This window comes from Numida meleagris, chromosome 10 (assembly GCF_002078875.1).
Source record: "Numida meleagris isolate 19003 breed g44 Domestic line chromosome 10, NumMel1.0, whole genome shotgun sequence".
NCBI classification, from domain to species: Eukaryota; Metazoa; Chordata; class Aves; order Galliformes; family Numididae; genus Numida; species Numida meleagris.
Genome location: NC_034418.1, coordinates 18,318,188 through 18,338,740, shown reverse-complemented (window position 1 = coordinate 18,338,740; position 20,553 = coordinate 18,318,188). Strand labels below are relative to the sequence as shown.

Sequence of the window (20,553 nt, the reverse complement as noted above, 5' to 3'; positions counted from 1 at the left end):
CAGCCCCGGCCCCGTGCCAGGGCGGGTGATGGCAGAGGGGCTCCGCTCAGCTGCGGAGCATCCCCGCGCTGCGCGCTGCCAAGTTCCCTGCGCTGGCACCGCAGGCGGCTCCGGAGGCAGCGAGGCTGGGGATGGATTGTGAAAGGGAGCGAGGAGAAAAAAAAAAATGGACGCATGCCATCGCTGAAGCGGCGAGGCTGCCAAAATGCCAGCAGGCAGCGTGGGGCCGAAGCCAGCCGGAGGGGAGAGGAGGGTCTGCAGCCCATCGTCGTGCGGCACATGGAGGACGGGCAGCGCGGCGGAGTGCCGCTTGGCCGGGGCAGGACGGATGGCGGATGATGGAGCTGGAGAGGAGGAAGGTATGGCTTGCCTTCGTTTGCATGCCTGCTGGGTGCATGGTGGTGGGCTGGGAACCCGTGGCCTCGCTGCGCTGCTGGTGCCACCGCGCTCCTGACGCCTATGGAGGAAGGTATGGGGCTGCGGTGCTGGCGTTGCTGCAGGAGGGGACATGCCTTCACTGTGCGGTGCAGCACAGGAGGCTGCCCAGGGCCGGGGCTGGGCTTTGTCTGGCCGGGCTTTGTCTGCTGCGATGGATGGAGGCGGCAGGGCTGGGACATGCGGGGCTGGCCGGGAGCAGGGCACGGTGGGAAGCTGTGTTTGGGAAAGGGGAGAGATGAGACAGCCCCGTGAATCACAGCCCAGAGGGACTCTAGCACCCATGGAATGTGGCAATGCCAGCTGCCAGGGAGCAGGGTGGCACGTGCCCTGACACCGTGTACACCATCCCGTAGGAACCGTCCCCTGCTCCCGAGCTGGGGATGGGCTCAGGAAGGGCTGGAGGGCAGAGCAGAGCAATGGAGATGGTGCTGTAGTCCTCAGCACAAAGGGAACGGTGAGCAGAGCGCGGTCCTCACCCCCAGGCTGGGCTTGGGGCTGCAGGGTGCCAGGGGTGCATGTTGGGGTGCACATTGTGTGCTGGGGCTGGGGCTGCAGCACCAACGCTGAGCCCCCTGCATTGCCCCAGCTCCTGCACGGTGCTCCGCACCCACCAAGGAGCCCACTGTGCCCAGCAGCATCTCAGTGCCCTCTGCTCTCACACCATCAGGACAGCCTTCCTCGGGGTCCCCAGCCCAGAGGATGCCCCATGGAAACCTCGTGGGACCACTGCTCAGGGCAGGATGAGGCCCTGAGCTGTCACCGTGGGGGGCTGAGCTGTGCCCCGTGCTGCGGGACGCCCCCCCGTGCCCCCCCTCTCCCTCGTTTTCCTCCATATTTCACAGTTCCTGCTTCCTGCACAAGCCGGGGGTCTCTGGGGACTCCAGCCAGATGTTCTCTGCAGCACACCACATTGCTTTCCTAATGAAATATTCATGCAGCCTCCCCGCTTTGCTTGCCATGAAAGCCTTCGGCAGCTCCCAGCCGTGGAAGCCCTGGGCAGGCAGCGCTCTGCCGCGCACCGCGGCTCAGCCTGCTTCCTCCCTCCGTGCTCATCCTCCTCCTCTTCGGGCTGAGCGGGTGATGACAGCGCAGGAACATTGTCCCTGCTCTCCTGGGACCTCGCCATGAGGCACCGCACAGCCGGGGCTCTTCCATGGGGGCAGCGGTGTCCCCAGCGGGGGTGGCAGCTCCGGGTCCCCGTGTGGCACGCGGTGAGGCGGCAGAATGGTGGCAAAGTGTCAGAGTTGGAGGCCTCGCCTGCCCCGCGGCTCCCCGCCAGCCCGCGGCATTAGCGATGCCGCGCACTATAATCCAATTAGGTTGTTTATGCAAACAATCAGGTTTTATGTTTCAGTAAAAAGCTTAAATAACCTTAATCAAAGCGAAAGACCCGATATTATCACCAGCACTGGCTGTGGTTCGTCGGGATGCCCTGCCCCATGCTTGCAGTGCTTCGCCTGCAGCCCCCAGCCACCGCCATCCCATGGGTGCTGCCACCGCAGGGCTCTCCCCAGCACCACGTCCCTCCTGCACAGTAGATAGCGGGCCAGGGCCCCTCCACCCACAGCCTGGAGATAATGAACTGCAGCTCCAGAGGTGTTAATCAGCCCCTGATGAGCTGCAGGTCTGTCCCTCTATCTGTCAGTGCCCAGGCAGGGCTGTTAGCAGTGCAGTAATTGTGGCTGCGGTCGCATCAGACGGAGAAAAGGCCTGGCTGTGAGTGTGGGAGCGTCCCTGGCACAGGAGCAGCATCCAGCCGGGGCTGCAGGGGACACGTCCCTTCCTTCCCTAGATGTCACATGGTAGAATCAAGGTGGTGGCCACTCTGGGCAGCACCCTCTCCATCCCCATCCATTCATTCATTCATTCACTCATTCATTCATTCCCCACCTGGGCTGGACCCAGGGCACTGGAGCACCCTGGGGCCAGAGCATCCTGGTGCTGGGAGAAAATACCAGCCAGAGAGGAGCACGGCAGCATGGGCTGGGTGGCACAGGGCCACTGCTGGGGACGACATGGCGAGGTGGGGACGTGCCCGCCGGCGCTGCCTCCCCGCGCACCCTGAGTTGGTCGCTGAGTAATAAGCTATGCATGTAGTGTAGAAATAAAACATGTTCTGCAGAACAAATGATGTTAATTTGCTGAGAGGCTCTGAAGCTGAGTATTAGCGAAATGCCTTGAGGGAGAGAGCGGCAGCTGTGCTGGAATTAATGGCAACGTGCCGAATTAGCACCACTATGCATCATAGTCAGAGGGAAAAATTACCGGAGAGAGGGGGAAAACAGCCCCCTCCGCACACCAACCCGGACCCCCGCGTGCTGCAGAGCAGAGCCTGGTGCCTGCGGTGTGCCCTCACCCCTGGCAACACGGCCTGGTACCCAGCAGCGAGCTGCTCTGAGCTCTGCAGCTCCTCCGTAAAGCTGTCCTCAGGAGTGCTCAGCATCCCTGTGGACCAAACTGTGCCAAGGGAGCACCTCCTACTGCTCCCCATCCCGAGTGCCCAGCACTGAGCCATGGGCCAGGTGGCGACGGGCTGGTGACATCCCCTGTGTCTCTCACTGCCCGTGGATGCTCATCCCTTGCAGCTCAGAGCACTGCCCTATTTTTGTCACTCTGACCCTTCTCTCTGCTTTTTGCTCTGCAGATCCTCAGCCCCACACTGGATGGAGCAGCTCCAGCCTGGCCCTGGGTGCTGCCGTGCCACCGTCCTGCTGCAGCCCTTTGGGTACAGTCCCAGGGCATAGGCTTGTGTCTCCTTCTCTGGACAGCAGCAGCCAACAGCGTGGACCATGCCCGGCGATGGATGTGCCGTGGGGGTCAGCTCCTTGCTGGGCTGTGCTAACAGCTGGGCACCCAACTGGGGTGAAGGGGACAGGAGCTACTCCTCAGGTCTCTGCGTCCCCAGGAGCACGTCCAGGCAGAAGATGCTCCCCAACCAGCTTTACACAGAGAGTTGCTGCGCACAGCTGACATGGGAGCAAGGATTTGACCTGGAGAGGATGATGGCAGCAGCATGGAGGGCAGCACCACGAAGCACCGCCACTGCCCGAGGGATGCACCTGCCCTGGCGGATGCTCTGCAGTGGCTGCCCCGTTCCCATTCTGCTTCGTGCTCTGCTCTATGCACCACCCTGACCCTGTGCATCACCCTGACCCTGCGCACCCCCGGGAGCAGGGTGCCTGGCCGTGGGGCCGCCGGTCACCGCCGGGTGCATCTGCCGGGGCACGCAAGAGTGACTCCAGATGCATTAGAAGTGCCGCGCTCGAATTTCAATTTCATCGTCTCACAATCATTTTCAGGCTCCTCTTAGTGCCACATTAACGAAGCCTGCTCGTTTGAATGCATAATTAGCCCAAGCATTCTACCTCGCTAATTTCGAAGCAGGAGAAGAGAGTTGGGGGGGGGGGGGGAATTTGCATATTAATTTAGCAGAGGGAGAGAAAAATTGTTTACCACTTGCTTCTTGCTGTTGATCACAGCGGACTTAACTCTTTCCCGGGTGCCATCTGGAGCTGTGAGCCGGGTGCCGGCCGGCACGTGGGATGGGACGCAAAGGTTACATGGCTGCAATTAAATCCCCACTGCACAGCGTCAGGGCTGCTGGGAGCCAACTGGGGGCACTGGGGCTGCGGCACTGGGGTTGGAGTGGGCAGGGGGTAGCTGGGATGGAGGTGCGTGCTCCCAGCACTCCTGTGGGGGAAGTGACATTGTCACCATGCACAGACTTCGGGGTCCCCAGCTGCACTGCTCATCCTGCAAAAGGCCGTGGGGTCTGGGTGTGTGCACAGAGCACCTGCAGTCTGTCCCCTCCACGGGGACACCGCTGTCCTCCTCCCTGTTCAGCATCACCCACCCCGAGCAGCAAGTCTTGCTGCTGCCTGTCCCCAGAATCCCTCTGCAAAGGACGCATTGCCCTGGGGATGCCCGCAGCCACAGGGGACCCTCCGGGCAGAGGGACAAGCACACCAAGCAGTGGAAGAGCACTGCACCGCTGTGGGAGCCTTTGTTTGGAGTCTGCTGGCGCCCTGAGCCGGGCTGGGCGGTGATTTGTCTGCCTCCTGCAGCGGGGCTGTCAGCTCGCAGCTGCCAACCAGTTCCATTTGCGCTGCCATTAAAAAATCGCAGGTCTGACAGGTAGGAACAAAGTGAAGCAGAAGAGAAAAGCCTCAAAAAAGAACCCAGCAGCAGCAGCATGAGCTCGCCACGTCTGGAACGCTCCTCACCTCTATTGTGCTCTTTGGATCTGTGTCCCCGGAGGAATTCGATCACCCTGGACAGCCCACGCGGAGCCATCCAGCACAGAGCCACCCCAGTGCATCCCAATGGCCTGGGGACAGCCACCGCCGCCGTGCTGGGCCGGCTCCTGCAGCTCCTGCAGGGACAGGAGCCTGGCACCGAGCTGCCACCCGGGGGACACCGCACGCCGTTCCCGTGACACCGTGCTGGCAGAGCAGGGCCGGCCCGCAGAGGGTTAACCGCTGATTGCAGCCTTTGTCTCTGCATCAGTGTACATAATGCGCCCCGCATTTGCATACTGCAGTGTGCGCTCAATTAAAATGAACTTTTAATTTCTTCTAAGTAAATTACTTCTTCCCGCTACGTGACGCGCACAAATGTCAGAATAATGGGAGAGCCTTAATGAGCTGGGAATGAGGGGCGGGGTGGGGAGCGTGGGGGCCCCTGGGCCACACTGCAGCCACCTCCCAGGGACATTCCTGCTGCCACCGTGTCCCCAGGGCAGGGCGGAACCTGGCACCCACCTCCTTCCCATGCCCTCCTCCTGCCTGCAGTAGCATCCCTGCAAGGTCCTGCCCACCTCCTGACACTTGCACTCCTTGCACCATCCCCAAAACACCCCATGGGCATCTCCTGCATGGGTTGCCCCAGTGAGGCTCTTCCAGTCTGCCATGGGCCAGGGTGATGCTTGGGTGATGCTTGGGGTGGTGCTCAAGGAGATGGTCGGGATGGTGCTCGAAGTGATGCTCAGAGTGATGCCCAGCAGCAAGATGCCCTGCAGGCCAACCCTGCCTCCTGCACAGGACCACCCGCCTGTCCGAGGGCCGCAGACGTGGGGCCAGATGGCAGGCGAGATTACTGCAATTTGATTTTCAGCTAAATCACAAACCTGGATGAGCGAGTGCTGCTCCAGATGCATTATCCCTAATCTCCTGGAAGGGAACCTTTTGGAGGAGACGGTCCCGGGGCCAGCTCGGGAGCAGCTGGGTAATCCCAGCCGGGCTGCGCCGGGGGACGTGGTGCTCTCCGGATATGCCATGCTGCGTCACCACGCTTGCTTCGACCCACATTTGGTGCTGCACAGCCGGGGCAGGAGCAGATGGGGCCAGATGGAGTCCCACCAGGAGCAGGCGGGCACCAGGGCAGCCTGTGCTGGAAGCCCATCCTGGCTGTCAGCCCACCAGGAGGAGTAGAGATGAGGTGGGGAAGGTGGGGGCACAGCCGGGACCCCCTGAGCCTGGAGCATCCCCACGCTGCCGTAAGGGCCTCCCAGCACCTGGGGTGTGGGTGCCATAGGGAGCCATCCCCTTTGGCTGTTCCCTTTGGCCATCCCCACACCTGTTAACTGGGATGTGGGAATGACCTCTGGCTTGCCAGAGGGAAGAGGAGGGAAGGAGCAGTGTGGCTCTGCTCCATGGGGCTTGGTGTGCTCGCCCTCTGTGCAGGCTTTCTTGGCTCCATGCTTTGGGGGTCCACACTTTGGCAACACCCTTTCCCAGCCCCAGGACCCATCCTTCCCTTTTGGGAGCAGCTCCTCCCGCAGAATTGCAAACCTGAGAACGGCACAACTCCCGCAAACAAACCAACCCCTCAAGCGGGGGAATGCAGAGCGCTTGTCCCGCTGCTCCCGTACACACCACCCATTCCAGTGCTGCTGCTGACCCCGATTTCCCACTGCATGGCGCCGGCGGCTGAGGTCACACGGGCTGCAGACAGCCCATCCGTCACCGGGCGGTGATCGCAGAGCTAATGGAACCGGGGGACGGTGGCGATCAATGGGCGCATTAACCCGAGCCCGCGCCCTGCTCCCCCGGGGCTGGAAGCGGTCCAGGCAGCAGCGATATTAATTCCTCCCCAAGGAGGAGGAGATGCGCAAGGCACAGCTTTGTCTGTCCACACACTGCTGCCTCCTCCAAGGCCATGAATTTCCCACCGCGGTGCCCCCGGATCAGGGCTCCCCCGGAACGGAGCCATGCGTTCCCCCAGCGCCGAAATTTACATTGAACCACAAATTAATTTCATAATTTTTTCCTCTCTAATTATGCCAACATCTGCTGCGGGACCCAAGCTGTGCACATGCATTTTAATACATCCCTCCCCCACGTCTCTCTCTCCCAAGCACTGAACTTTTCGGTAATTATCAGCAGGAGGAGGGCTCCTTTCCGCAGGAGGGCAAAGCTGAGCGCGGGGAAGGACGCGCCGTGCCGTGGTTCGGGGGCTGTGGGGCTCCATGCTGGGTACTGGGGGCCCACTCTCCCCAGGGATGCTCCATCCCATGGCTGCTTGCAGCTTCTTCCCATAGAATGACCCCACACCAGGATGCCTTGGTCCTATTTTCACCCGCTTGCAGCAGGAGGGCAGTGCTGGGGCCGGTGCTGTCCTTGTCACCTGCATGTCTGGGTGACCCCGGGATCCCCGCAGCTTCCTCCACTCTCCCACTGCACATCTGCTCCCACTCAGGAGCTGTTTCATGGCCTCGCTGTCAGAGGTAAAAATCACCTGGATGACGAGTAATTAAAACCTGGCAATGACCAACTGAGAGCAGCAAGCCTGGCGGGTGCTCACATCATCCCTGGTGCACTGTAGGGCACTGCAGTGGAGCAGGAGGTGCAGAGGAATAATCCATGCACACTGCCCCACCTGCAGCCAGAGCATCACAGGGGGCCCGGAGCCAGGGTGACACCATAACCCACATGGCACCCATGGGTGCTGCCTCATAACAGGGGCACCTTGCCATGTGCATGGCACCATGAGTGCCCTATACCATGAGCACCCTTCCACATGCATGGCACCCACTGGTGCTGCACTGTCTTGAGATGCTCCTACTCCGTGCATGGCACCCATAGGTGATGCCCTGCACTGGGATGCTCCCACTCCATGCATGGAACCCAGGGATGCTTCCCCATATTGGGATGCTCCAACTTCACACGTGGGTGATGTCCTACACCGGGACTCTCTTGCTGCATGCACGGAACCCATGGAGGATATCCTGTATTGTGACGCTCTCACTCCATGCATGCAACCCTATGGGCAATGTCCTATACTGGGATGTTCCCACTCCATGCACGGAACCCATGGGCGGTGCTCTACACTGGGATGCTCCCACAGTATGCATGGAACCCAGAGGTGCTGCTCCATTCTGGAATGTTCCCACTCCATGCATGGAACCCAGAGGTGCTGCNATGCATGGAACCCAGAGGTGCTGCTCCATTCTGGAATGTTCCCACTCCATGCATGGAACCCAGAGGTGCTGCCCCATTCTGGAATGTTCCCACTCTGTGCATGGAACTCTCGGATGCTGCGCTGTGCTGCTGCAGCTGGGAAGGCAGCACCACCCCCCTTGGGACGCAGAGGCCCAAGCTCTCTCCCAGCAAGCAGCACTCAGCCAACATCCACATCACTCACTCCAGGACCAGGACACCCCATCCCCAGCTCCAAAGGCTCCATGCCCCCACAGCACCCAGCCCGGCCGTTGACCCCATCCCACAGCACAGCTCCTCTCCCACCTGGGGAGGGGAGGAGGAGGGCGGAAAACAAAACGATGATAGATGGCAAAGCCATTGAAGTGCCGCCGAGTCAACTCCGTATTTTTAACGGCATTTAAATGCTTCCCAAGCAGATTAATAAGGTCTAGGTAATAGCAGAACCAGTCTATATTTATTCTATCTTAAACGCCAGTTTGTCAGGCTGTATTAATATTGATGGCAAGGCTTGGATTGAGGACAGCGAGCGCCGGGACTTGGCTTTATCTCTCCCCACCAGGCTGCCTCAGCCCCTTATCAGGCTGCGCTGCGCAGCAGCTGCCTCTTCAAGGGCTCAGCGCATCCCTCTCCTCCCCCCGCTCCCTCTTTTTAATCAGAGGAGGAGAAGTTGCTGGCTTGATCGTTCCATTTTTATCTCTTTTATTTACTCCATTTTCATGTCTTTCAGTGCATATTTTATTCCCATCAAGGCAGGACCATTGATAGCTTAAGCTGTCCCCCCCCCACCAGCTCCCTGGATCCCCCCCCATGCTGTGTGACAGGGAAGGACGAGGGGGAATTACAGGGGAATTGCCCCCCTGCCCTCCAGTGCTGCCCTTCGCTGCTGGCTCCCACTGCCACCGCTGTCCCCGGAGCACCCAGCACTGGTGCAGTGTCATGGTCGGGAAAGAGACACGAGAACATTTGCTCTCAGGTCCACTGGAAACAAATGCAAAATCATCCTAACCAACGTGAATGGCACGAGAAGGGGACTGGCGTGCTGTGGGTCCCGCAGGATGTGAGGCTCCGTCCTCCTCCTCGCCCCGTGCCCATGCACTGAGCATCAAAGGGCCCCGCTGCCGGGAAATGGAAATCCTCATTAGCTAATAAAAAGCCCATCGCTCGCTCTGCCTTTAATATAATTAACAGCAGCCAAGACTTCAATTAAGGTTTTATCCAAACTTCAAAATGCCACTCTCGCTCCGTAAGTGCGCCGGGGCTCCCTGGGCCATGCCCATGCACGCAGTGAGCTTGTCCCAAACAGGGAACGTCTGTGCGACTGCTCCTTGGTGGGAGGCAGTGGTCCTGATCTGACTTCAGTGGGGAAATATCCTGGAGGGAGTGTGTGGTGCTGGAACCGGGAGATCCTCACTGCTCCGGGTGCAGGCAGGGATGGGTGGGTGCAAAGGGTGAGTGGCTGGGGGATGGCTGAAACCCCCTGGATGTACAGGGAGGTGTGAGCCCCGGGGACGTACAGAGATGCAGGGTACCACAGGGATGCACAGGGAGGGAGGGTGCCCAGAAATGTGCAGGAATTCAGTGTACTACAGGGATGCATGGGGATGCAGGGTGCACAGGGATATGCAGGAATGCAGGATGTATGGGGACATGTAGGGATGCAGGGTACACAGGGATGCACACAGATTCAGTGTACCACAGGGATGCACAGGGATGCAGGATACATGGGGATATCTGGGGATGCAGGATGCGTGAGGACCTGTAGAAATGCAGGGTGCCCAGGGATGTGCAGAGATGCAGTGTACCACAGGGATGCACAGGGATGCAAGGTGCCTGGGCACACGTAGGGATGCAGGGTGTGCAGGGATGCACAGGAATGCAGGATACCACAAGGATGCATGGGGATGTAGGGTGCCCAGGGACATGCAGACACGCATGGTATGCAGGGATGCACAAGGATGCCAGGTGCCTGGGGATGCCCAGGGGTACCAGGCACTGCACTGGTGCACAGCACAGCCCATCTCCTGCCCTGCTCGTGGCTGCAGATGAGGGAGCAGCAGCCCCAGGAGACAGCCCCGCAGATGGCAGCGCTGTCGGAGAGACGGGGCCTGTAATCCTCCCCATGGGTCCCATTATCATCTCTATCTGGTGAAAAAAACTCTCGTCCTGGATGTGTCTAATCCTAATCGCTCCGTATCGTGCGGGGCCACTTCAGATGGCCAGACGGGCAGGCGTGCCCCCGGTCCCCACATATCTGCACAGCCACAGCCGGGGGGGGCACCCCTCTGCTCCTAATCCCTGCGCGAGGGCTTCATTTAAAAGGGGATTTGCTGCTGATTCCCTCCGCGAGCTGAGCGGTCATTACAGGGGTCAGCATCGGAGCGGGGAGAGCCTTGTTAAAACATAATAGCAGCATGTTAATTTGGGGGGGGAGGGGCGGGGTAACCCAAGCTCCCATGTGCAGGGCGTGAGGGTCTGGGGGCTCTCGGGGTACTCACTGAGATGCCCCATTTGATCCCCTACAAAACCCTCGTGTGCACCTTCCATGCAGACCTCTCCGTGCGCGCATCCATATTTATGGGGGCACACGGTGTCCCCAAGGAGCGGGGGCTGCCTTGGGGGCTGCTGGGATTAGATCGGGCAGGGAAATATCCCGCAGCAGGTGCTGCCTGCGATGGGGCTGAATGGCTGCCAGCCGGCCCTCAGCCCCCGACACATCTGTGCTCATCAGTTGGACGCCAGATGGGCCCCGGCTCTGCAATTTGGGTTGGGGTGAGGACAGGTCTGGCTGCCTCCGGACGGCGGCAGGGCTCACCCTGGGATGTTCACATGCTGACAGCACTGCCAGTATTCTTAGCCCAGCATTTTTAGCTTGTTTTGCCAGCTGGAGGTGTGGGACAGCTCAGGGCTACACCACTGAGTCCCTGTGCCGTAGAGGTACCTCAATCCCAACCCCGTGCATCTCAACCCAGTGAACCCCCACTGAGTTCCTCAACTTGACCAAGACCCTACTCCAGGGCATTACCATTCATGGGTTTTTAATGCCATGAGGAGGAGGAGGAGGATGTGCCCCCCTCCAGCCCTGCCTCTGCCCAGCATCTGCTCCTGCCCAAATCTTTCCCCAACCCCACTTTTCCTCTGCACACAGAAAATGCCCTAATGCTAGTATCCATACCCACTCATCCCCATCCTTATCCTTATACTCATCCTTATCTCCATCCCCATCCCCGTGCTCATCTTCATTTTCATCTTCATCCAGTCCCCATCCTTCCCCATCCATCCTCATCCCTATCCCCATCTCCATCCCTATCCTTACCCCATCCTCTTCCTCATCCTATCCCCATCTCCATCCCATCCCATCCCATCTCAACGCAATCCCACCCATGCCTATTCATTCCCATTCCCATCCCCAACCCAACCCCATCTCCATCCCGTTCCATTCCATCGCATTCCATCCCCATCCCCAACCCCATCCCCATCTCCATCCCATCCCACCCCCATCCCATCACATCTCCACCTCCATTCCCAACCCCATCCCATCCCCATCCTTGTCCCCAGCCCCACAGGTTCCAGCACAGCCCTGGGGACACTCGGGGTCAGTCTGTCGGGGGCACAGAGCCCAGCACCCCACCTCGGTGTGGCTGCACATCCCCACTGCTCACAACAGCGTTTCTTCTCCTCTTCCCCCCTCCCCTCTCTCTCCTTTTCTGAAAATTGATAATTAACCTTTTGTCCATGCGGCTGTTGTGTTTATTTGGTGCGGGCGGCTGTGGGGCGCTGATATGGAAATCGCAGCCGGCAGCAGCTCCGCGTCCCCTGCGCAATCTGCGGCGCGCACAGCCGCTGGGCAGAGATAAGCAGGTGCTCATTCACAGCCCGCAGCTGCCTGCGAGGGCAGCCCTACCTGATCACTGCAATCTCAGTGAAAAACTACTTGAGGTTGGGCTGCCGCGATGGGGAGAGCCGATAGGCACCATGCGGCAGCTCCCGGCACCCGGCTCGCCTCCTGCCTCCGCTCCCGTCCTCTCCACCGCGCGCATCTCACCGCTCTGTCTCCCTCTTATCTCCCTCTCCACATCCCTTTGATTTTTTATTTTATTTTATTTTTTATTCCTTAAAGAATTCGTCTTTGTGTTTCACGTAAACTCCCTCCTCCCCAGTTCTCCCTTTCAGTCCTGGCTCCTTCCCCATCCTCCTGCCCTGCACCCACGTTTGTGGGGGTGGATTTGGGCATCAGTAGGGGTGGAATGGGATGAGGATGGGATGGGATGGGGATGGTGCTGGGATGGGGATGGGATTCGGATGGTGTTGGGATGGGGATGGGATGGGGATGGGGATGGGGATGGGGATGGGGATGGGTTGGGGATGGGAATGGGGTGGGGATGGGATGGGGAGGGGGATGGGGATGGGGAGGGGATGGGGATGGGGATGGGGATGGGATGGGGATGGGGATGGGGATGGGATGGGATGAGAATGGGGATGGGGTTGGGGGGAGATGGGGATGAATACTAGCACTCCCTCCAAAAACTGGCTGCATCGGATGAGTGTGCGCCCAATGCAGTGCTCAAAATGCATGACCCATGGGACGCAATCACCCCTTTTGGGTTCAGTGGATGTTATTATTTTGCTCACGGGTTACTGCTGTGGCTTCCTCTGACCTTGGTTTCCCACCCGGGGGTGGTCCCATCGTTCCCCCACCACCACCGGGGGTTTCTCGCTTCCCCTCGCACTCTTGCTCTGAGTGTCGGGGCGGGGAGTTCTGCTCCCGCTTCTCCTTTAGCAGGGGGAAGTTTCTGCTCAGCACCAAACATGCAGCTCTGACTCAGACATAGAGCACCCAAAGTGCAGCAGTGCCCTATAGGGTGGGCAGGGAGCAGGAGCCCGGGATCCCCCTCATGGGGCAGACCCCGTGCCCAGGGGTAGGGCATTCCCCGTGCAGCTGCTGGGCAGCTGTGTGCCATTCTCCTGCCAGAGAAAGCACTGAGCTGCAGCTGACGTGGGGGACACGGGGCTGCAGCTGGTGGGGATTTTCCTCACAGGCCCCAGAAGGCTCCAGCTCTGACTCAGCGCCCCAGGGCACTCCCCAGGACCAATCTCTGCCATGCAACCCCTGCACGCCTTCAGCATGACCCCTGCCATGGGGTCCTGAGGATGCTGAGCCCACCTAGCCCTGCAGGAAATAAAAGAGGAAGAGGCAAGATCCCAAAACAGGGGGCAAAAACCTTTCAGCCCCAGCACTGTGCCCCTCAGCCCCCATGATCTGCTTGTTCCATCCTTCCCAGCAGAGCGTCCTGCAGTTGGAGGACGGAGCTGCCCCAAAGCATCACCAGGATGCAGGATACAGCATGCATGCAGGTATAGCGATGCATCCCCTGGGTGCTGCACCCCGTTCAGCCCGGCTGGGTGCTGTCTGGTTGTTTTGTGGCCCTTTGGCCCCGTGCTGGGGCTTCCCCGTATCCCCTGCAGCACAGAACCACGTGCGCCGTCCCCTGGGACCCCCAGCATCACGCTGTCAGCCCGTCCAGCAGAGATGCTGCGGAGCACTCACCCCTCTCTGCACCCTCCCCACATGCACCCCCCGTCCCCTCCCGTCCCCCAGTGGCTGTGGGTTGGGGGAGCGGAGCGGGAGCCCCGGGAGCCATCTGCGGGAGCCCAGGTGGCCGCCGAGACGCGCCATCTGCTGAGCCACCTTCGGGGACCGTGCTGGCGCTGCTGTATTTTTAGGACGTGTTTCCTTCCCTCCCACCTGCAGCCTTTCGGTTTTCTAACAAGTTGTTTCTCTCGCTCGTGGCTGCTCTGTCGGAGAGCCTCAGCCCCAGTGCGGGGGGTGGGCTGGGGGTGCACCCCACTGGGAGCCATCCTGTGTACAGTGCAGGCAAGGCGCACACTGAGCAAGCACCAGGACTCCGGCAGGCAAGGGATATCCCGTGTCCACATCATCCCTGTGTGAAGAGCTCAGTGCTTTGCAGGACTGCAGCAAGGGGGGATGAGTCCCTGGGGTTGCAGCATGCAGTGATCATCTGTGCTGGGCTGCAGAATGATGTGTCGGGTTGCACCACGCTGTGCAGCTCCCATCCCCATGCTGCATGGCTATGCTGTTCCAGCCGTGCCATAGTGCACCGTGCATCATCCTGCATTGTGCCAGCCGTGCCGTGCCATGCAGCTGCCCATGCCAAGGCTGCATTTTGCCAGCTGTGCTATGCTGGCTTGCCGATGCTGTGCTGCACTTGGACAGCTGTGCCATGCTGTGCTGCTCCATTCTGTGTTGTGCCACGCTCCTCATGCCATGCTGCACCTCGATGGTGACGCCGTGCGGTGCTGTGCCATGCTGGCCCTGCCGTGCTGTGCCATGCTGCTGCCCGTGACGAGCTGCAGCGCGCCGTCCCCTCACCGTGAGGAAGTGAAGCCGGCGCAAAGGGGAAGTTGTTGGAAAGTCAGACCGGAATGGCAGATAGGGAAGGCAGAGCTGGGCTTGGTCGCAGATGGTTCCTGTTGGGGAAGGACACGGGTGCAGCTGCCTGGCCTCCCCCCACCCGTCGCATTATCGCTGCCCGGCAGCTGTTCACCTTCCCCCTCGCCATGGGACACGGCGCTGCTGCCACCGCGGGCCCGGCGGTCACACGAACGGCTGTGGCAGGGGGCAGGCGCCATACGGGCAGGACGCCCTGAGCTGCACCGCACTGCACTGAGCCCTGCGGCTTGCAGCCTGCCCGGGGCTGTGCAGGAGCGGGCTGGCTGTGCCACGCACCACTGCGATGCCCGGGGGCAACCCCAGACCTGACACCCACCCCTCTGGCAGGACCGGCCCAGGTAAGAGCGAGGTGGATGTGGGGAGATGGGGGCTGTGGCTGACCCATGTGCGTGCGTCGTGGTGATGGTGACTTGTCCTGATGACCCTGGGCTGGGCAGGGGTGGGTGCCCTATGGGGTGTCCCCATGAGGGCTGGCTGGTGGCAATGAGAGGGCACAGCTGAGCCTGTGGAGTTGGCAGGAGAGGGCATGGGGACCACTTTGCTGCTAGCCCAGCAATTAACCTTCCTGTAATGAGCAATCAGCCACGATTACGTTCCATCTGCGGGGTCTGAGCCCTCAGTTTGCTGGGTGATTTCTGGCACTGTCGGGTCGGCAGCCCACGTGCTGCTCGGAAGAACACTCCTGCGCTCATGCCCTCATGGCAGCGGGGTCAGGCCCGGCCCCGTGGCTCTCCGGGTGCTCCTTGCAGTGTGGCAACACCAGGGCTAGCTGCAGGGGCCGTGGGTCCCCATGCGCTGTGCTTGCACACCCCCCAGCCCCATATCTGGGCACCCGCTGGGCTGTGCCGGGCGCGGGAAGGAAAGCGGCTGCCGGCTGAGTCACCGGCGTTTGTCTGCCCCGAGCGAACAATGCTGGCCCTCTGCCTTGCTTCCCCTCGCTCACCCCTTTTCCTGGCGATAGTGAGCTCTGCGGCACCATGCACCGGGCACGGCACCTTGCACAGGGCACAGAATAATGCAGCATGCACAGGGCCATGCACCAAGTGCAACACCATACACAATGCACAGCATCATGCACCAGGCACAGCACCATGCACTAGGAACAGAGCCATACGCCATGCACAGAACCATGCACCAAATGCAACGCCATGCACCATGCACAACACCATGCACTGGGCGCAGCACCATGCACTAAGAACAGAGCCATACACCATGCACAGAACCACGCACCAGGTGCAGCACCATGCACCATGCACAACACTATGTACTGGGCGCAGCTCCCACTTGAGGCACAGACCCCCCAGATGCCAGGGGCTGGGGGTGCCCCCTCTCTGGGAGCCATGGGGACTGCAAACCCAGTGTAGGGATGCTGCTGCCCGCTCCGTGCTGGCACACACCGGGTGCTGCCCGCAGAGCCCCAGTGCTCGGTGCATCCCAGGGCTGATAATACAGGGCTGACCGGAAGGGTGCAGTGAGTGGAGCCGTGCAGATTGGTGCTGCCTGGTGGAGCTGCCGGTTGGAGGCTTGGCAGGAGAAATGTTTGTTTTGTTGGCCAAATATCTCAGCAAACTTCCTGATTTGCTTGCAGCCAGCCAGAAGCGATAGGGCTGCTGGGGCCGTTGCCTGCTCCTCGCTGCGGCATCGGCGCTCGGAGCTGTTATCTCAGATGCGCAGCGGGCAGGGAAGAGGTGGGGAAAGGGAAATGAAATACAACAGAGGTGGCACATTTTTCGCTTGTGATAACGAGCCCTGCTTTTAGCCTGGGAACTTGGAAACGATGCAGGTGGACAGAGGCTGCTGCAATGTCCCCCACTGCTGCAGTGCATCTGGACCTTGTAACATAACCCAGAGCTGCTGGGCGGCTCTGCTGTGAGCCTGGGGCTGCCCATGGTATGGCACAGCACGGCATGGCATGGCACAGCATAGCATGGCACATGGCATGGCATGGCATGGTGCTGCTCTGCTGCCCCAGAGCAGGCTGTGCTGGACCAACTCCTGCTCGCTTCTATTGATTTTGCAGGGACCTGACTTGTTGGAAGTGCAATGCAAACTAATTAAACCCCCATCGTTAACGGGCTGCAATGGGTTGGCAAGCAGCAGTGGGAGGGGGGTTGTGGTGCTGCAGTGGGGCAGAGAGATGGACCTTAGGGCACAGAGAAGCTGCGAGCATGGCCCCGGCAGCGTGGAGCCTTAGTGCATGCTGAGGGATGGGGACATATCCCAGGCTCCCGGTGCCCAAACCACACCATGCTCTTTGGTGCAGGATGATAAGCAGTAGGGCCTGGTTTCCCCGGGAGGGCTCCCAAGCAGCAACGAATCTGTCAGCCAAGAAAGCCTGATTTTATTTCACTTTTCACTCTTTTCAATCCCATGGAAGTCGTGCAAAAAACCGCAAAGCCCTCAGCTCCAAACCCTGGGAGTGGATGGGGCTGCTCCCTCCAGCCCAGCAGCAGGGGAAGGCAGGCACAGCCGGAGCAGAGCCCCGTCCCTCGGCAGCGCTGGCGGCAGGCGCTTCCTGCACAGCAGATGTCCCTGCAGCGGATGCAGCTGTGGCGGGCGATAGCCAGCGGGGCGAGCTGCCTCCTCCAGCCGCTGGCTGCCCACCAGCCCTTATCTCCCCTGTGCCACCCCTGCCCAGTCAGCGCACGGGAAGAGAGGCTCCAGCCCCAAACGCTCAAGGGAGAGCACCGAGGGCTGCAGCGCAGCTCCTGCGACACGTCCAGGGATGGATTTAAGAGCTGAGGTTAAAGCTGTCCCCACCTTCATACATGCATGCACCGGGGTGGTGGGGTTGTTCATCGCCCAATGCCGGCTGCACGCCCTGCTCTGCGCTGCAGGGAGGCACCTGGTGATGCTCAGCCCCACAAGGTGCTCAGCCCCACGAGCTTCTGAGCCCTTGAGATGCTCAGTCCCAAGAAGTGCTCAGCCCCACGAGGTGCTCAACCCCTTGCGGGCAGCAGATGGGATGGGGGAACCCAGACGGGCGGGCAGACACGCGGGGTGACACCGGAAACCTGCAGGCACGGCTCAGTGCCTTCACCCCCAGACGAGCCCCAGCGCGGGGCATGGGGTGACTCAAGGAGCGGGGAGGGGAAGGCATGAGGAAAGCAGCACTAAGGGCTGCTTGATGAAGCCTGGGGCTCAGTGGCGGGGGGTGCAGCCTGAAGTGCAATCGGTTCTCACCGTTGTGCTCGGAGATCCCAAAGCTGTGCCACGGGGAACCCTTTGCCTGGGGCAGCTCCTTGGGAGCTCCCCGAGCCCTGTGTGGAAGGACATCCCTCCTCCATCCACACACATTGAGCCAGAAATGATGTGTTGCAGAGTCAACATGGCACCAGCGCACCCGGAGCACTGCTGCAGGGGCGATGCTCGGTGGTGGGAGATGCCATCACCCCGAACAAAGAGACAATGTGTGCATGCTGAGCCATCAGTTAGCAGTGACACAACAGACACAGAGCCCCAGAGTCGTTATAGAAGGTTCCAGCCTCTCTGGGAACCCACGAGGGTGGCGGGGCCCATCTTGCCCAGCCCCAGATTTGCAGGGGAAGGATTCCAGTGCTGTGCTGGGACAGATCTGGGCTATCACCCCTTGCAGGCACTTATCTGCCAGCCCGGCTGCTCGCCGCGCTGCTCTCCCATTGCTGCAGAGCTGGGGGGGGGGTGGGGTGGCCGTGTTGTCCCCATGCACCGACCCACGGGATCCACGCGTGTCCGTGGGAGCGCTGGGCTGAGGAGGGGTGGGGGGCACGAAGGGGTTAACCCGGGGAAGTTTGCTCCCTCTCAGCCGTGATTTAAACCAGACCGAAAGGTTCTGTCATCCATCACGCTAACAGCCAGATCGTTGTGTTTTAAAGTGTCTGTAATTGCAGCGATGCTGAGAGCGGGAGGAAGATAAAGGCTGCGGAGATGCACGTGGGGGGGCACAGGGCTGGGAGCGGTGGGGCTCGGTGGATCCCAGTAGGTGCTGGGACATCCCCGCCGCCCTCGGAGCATCCGCCAACAGCACGAACCCGCCCGGGATGGGCACAGGGTTTGGGGCAAAACCCAAAGGTTTCTCTCACGGCGACCTCACCACCACCTCCACCGCTGTCCCCTCCCCATCTGTCCAGGGGATGGTGGGTGACATCCCGTCCTGCTGAGGAGGTGGCCGTGGTCCCTCCGTCCCAGCGGCCGGAGCCACGTGCCGGCACGCCGACCCAGTGCCATTAACATTCAGCCGAGGCCCCGTGAATGAAGCGGGCTGACACAAATGTTTATTTTCGCAGCGGTGAATTATGACTTCAATAGACCCAAATTACAGGGCTGCGCGCGCGGAATGGAAACGCAGCGGCCCCTGGCACCCAAACGGCGCCGGGAGGGATGTGGCGGTGGCCCCCCCTCTGGCCCCACATGAACCAGGAATTGGGGAGGTGGTGGCTTTTCCCAGCAAGTCCCCAAGGACAGGGTGACTGGGACAGTGCGGGTCGGGCTCGGCTCATGGGTCTCACCATGCATGCAATCCACATGGTGGATTTTACAGCAAATCCAGCAGCTTGCCGGGCATCCCCATGGCCTGCTCCCCGCTCTCCCGCTGCAAAGAGCAGCGGTAGAAACCAGAGCATCACTGGGAAGCACTTTAGGAATCGCGAGGTGCTCCACTATGCGTGCAATGCCATGCACCGTGTGCCCAAACTCACCCACACTGCTGCATTTGCATGTGCCAGCCGGGGCTGCTGCCGCTGCTGCACGGGGGTGATGCTGCTGCACTGTGGGGCTGCGCTGCTCAGCGCCAGAGGGTCCTGGGGAAGCCCAGCACTGGGAGCTGCTGCGGGCAGGAGGGCAGCGAGGCAGCGCAAGCAGGACTGCTGCATGCAGGGTGCACAGCAGCAGGAGCCTGAGGGGAGAGGGATGCTGCCCAGGCTGGCTTGGGGGCTGGGATGTCCCAGCTTGCAACTCGAGGTGGTGCAGTGGGAGCTCGGCATGCAGCAGCCGTGCAGCAGTCATCTGGTGGCCGTGTAGAGGTCATTTAGTGGCGACACAGTGGCCATGCAGTGGTCATGTAGTGGCCACACAGTGGCCGTGCAGTGCTCATTTAGTGGCTGTGCCACGGCCGTGCAGCGGTTGCAGATCGGCTGTGCAACAACCGCGCCGTGGCCGTGCAGCAGCTGCACGGTGGCCACCCCACGAGCGTGCAATGCCCAAGGCAGTGTCTGTGCAGCAGCTGTGCAGCTGTTCCGCAGCGTCGGTGCCACGCGGCACCCAGCAGCAGTTGTGCAGTGCTGGTGACACGCTGCCTGGCAGCGCTGCCACCGTCCCCCAGCGCCCGCGCTCTGGGAAGAGGCGAGGATGACTGATGCAACCACCATACGGGCGCTGCGCGCAGCAACTTGCAGAGGGGAGGCAGCTGCCAAGCAGAGCGATTACGCAAAGAGGCAGGGCTTCAGCTCGCAGGGAAATTAGCAGGGCTTGCGTTACCCGGCGCACAAGCCAGCAACAACATCGTAGTAGGACTCGGGGAGGGAGGGACATCGTTAACGTCGCCCCTCACTGCAGGCACAGGGCACACAGCAGCGCCTGGCCGTGCAGGAAGGCTGCGCCAAGCGCTGGGGTGGCCAGGGAGCCCCACAGCTCCCTTACATGCGTGGCTGGCCCCAGGGAGCCTGGCTAAGGAGGCGTGGGGTGGGGGCACCCCAAGGCTGGGCGGGGGTGGGTGCGTGGACTGGGGGTGCACAGGTGTTGTGGCTGTGTGTGTGGTTGCTCCTGCTGCAACCTGGGCATCCCTGGGGCAGCAGGGGAAGGAAGCAAAGCAACCCCAACCCCAGCCCCTCGCAGACCCCAGACCTCGCAAGCCCCTTGCCAGCCCCCAGCCCCATGCACACATCTCCCATTGCCATGCAAACCCTCACCCCAGCTCCTTGCCAACCCCTCGCATCCCCCCCAGAACATGCGCAGCCCCTAACCCACACCTCCCCCCGCAGCTTTGCAACCCTTGCAGAACCCTGAACCTTTTGCAGACCCCAGCTCTCTGCAGCCCCCAAGCCTGGGGATTCAGGGGGAGGGGGAGGCAAGACTCCTGATCCTGGGCAACCCCCCTGGTCCGCGCACGTCCCACGCAACCCCGTGCAAGATCCCCGCCCTTGCGCAACCCCTTGGGTTCCGCGCATCCCCCGCACCCTTGCGCAAACCCCCCCGGTCCGCGCACCCCGAGCATCCCTCCGCTCCCCCGCC

The 20,553-nt window shown here is 61.1% G+C and overlaps 1 protein-coding gene across 6 annotated transcripts in view; it reads left to right on the top strand.

The window, feature by feature from the left end:
* Nucleotides 14,304-20,553, top strand: part of CBFA2T3 (CBFA2/RUNX1 translocation partner 3) — a 19,406-nt gene continuing 13,156 nt past the window's right edge. For 4 of the 6 annotated variants that reach the window (XM_021408738.1, XM_021408737.1, XM_021408735.1 and 1 more), the window contains exon 1: nt 14,304-14,684. In XM_021408738.1, coding sequence (XP_021264413.1) covers nt 14,630-14,684 — 55 coding nt within the window. In that variant the 5' untranslated portion in view covers nt 14,304-14,629. The remainder of the gene's footprint in view (nt 14,685-20,553) is intronic. The other 2 variants (XM_021408736.1, XM_021408733.1) reach the window with 1 other exon arrangement.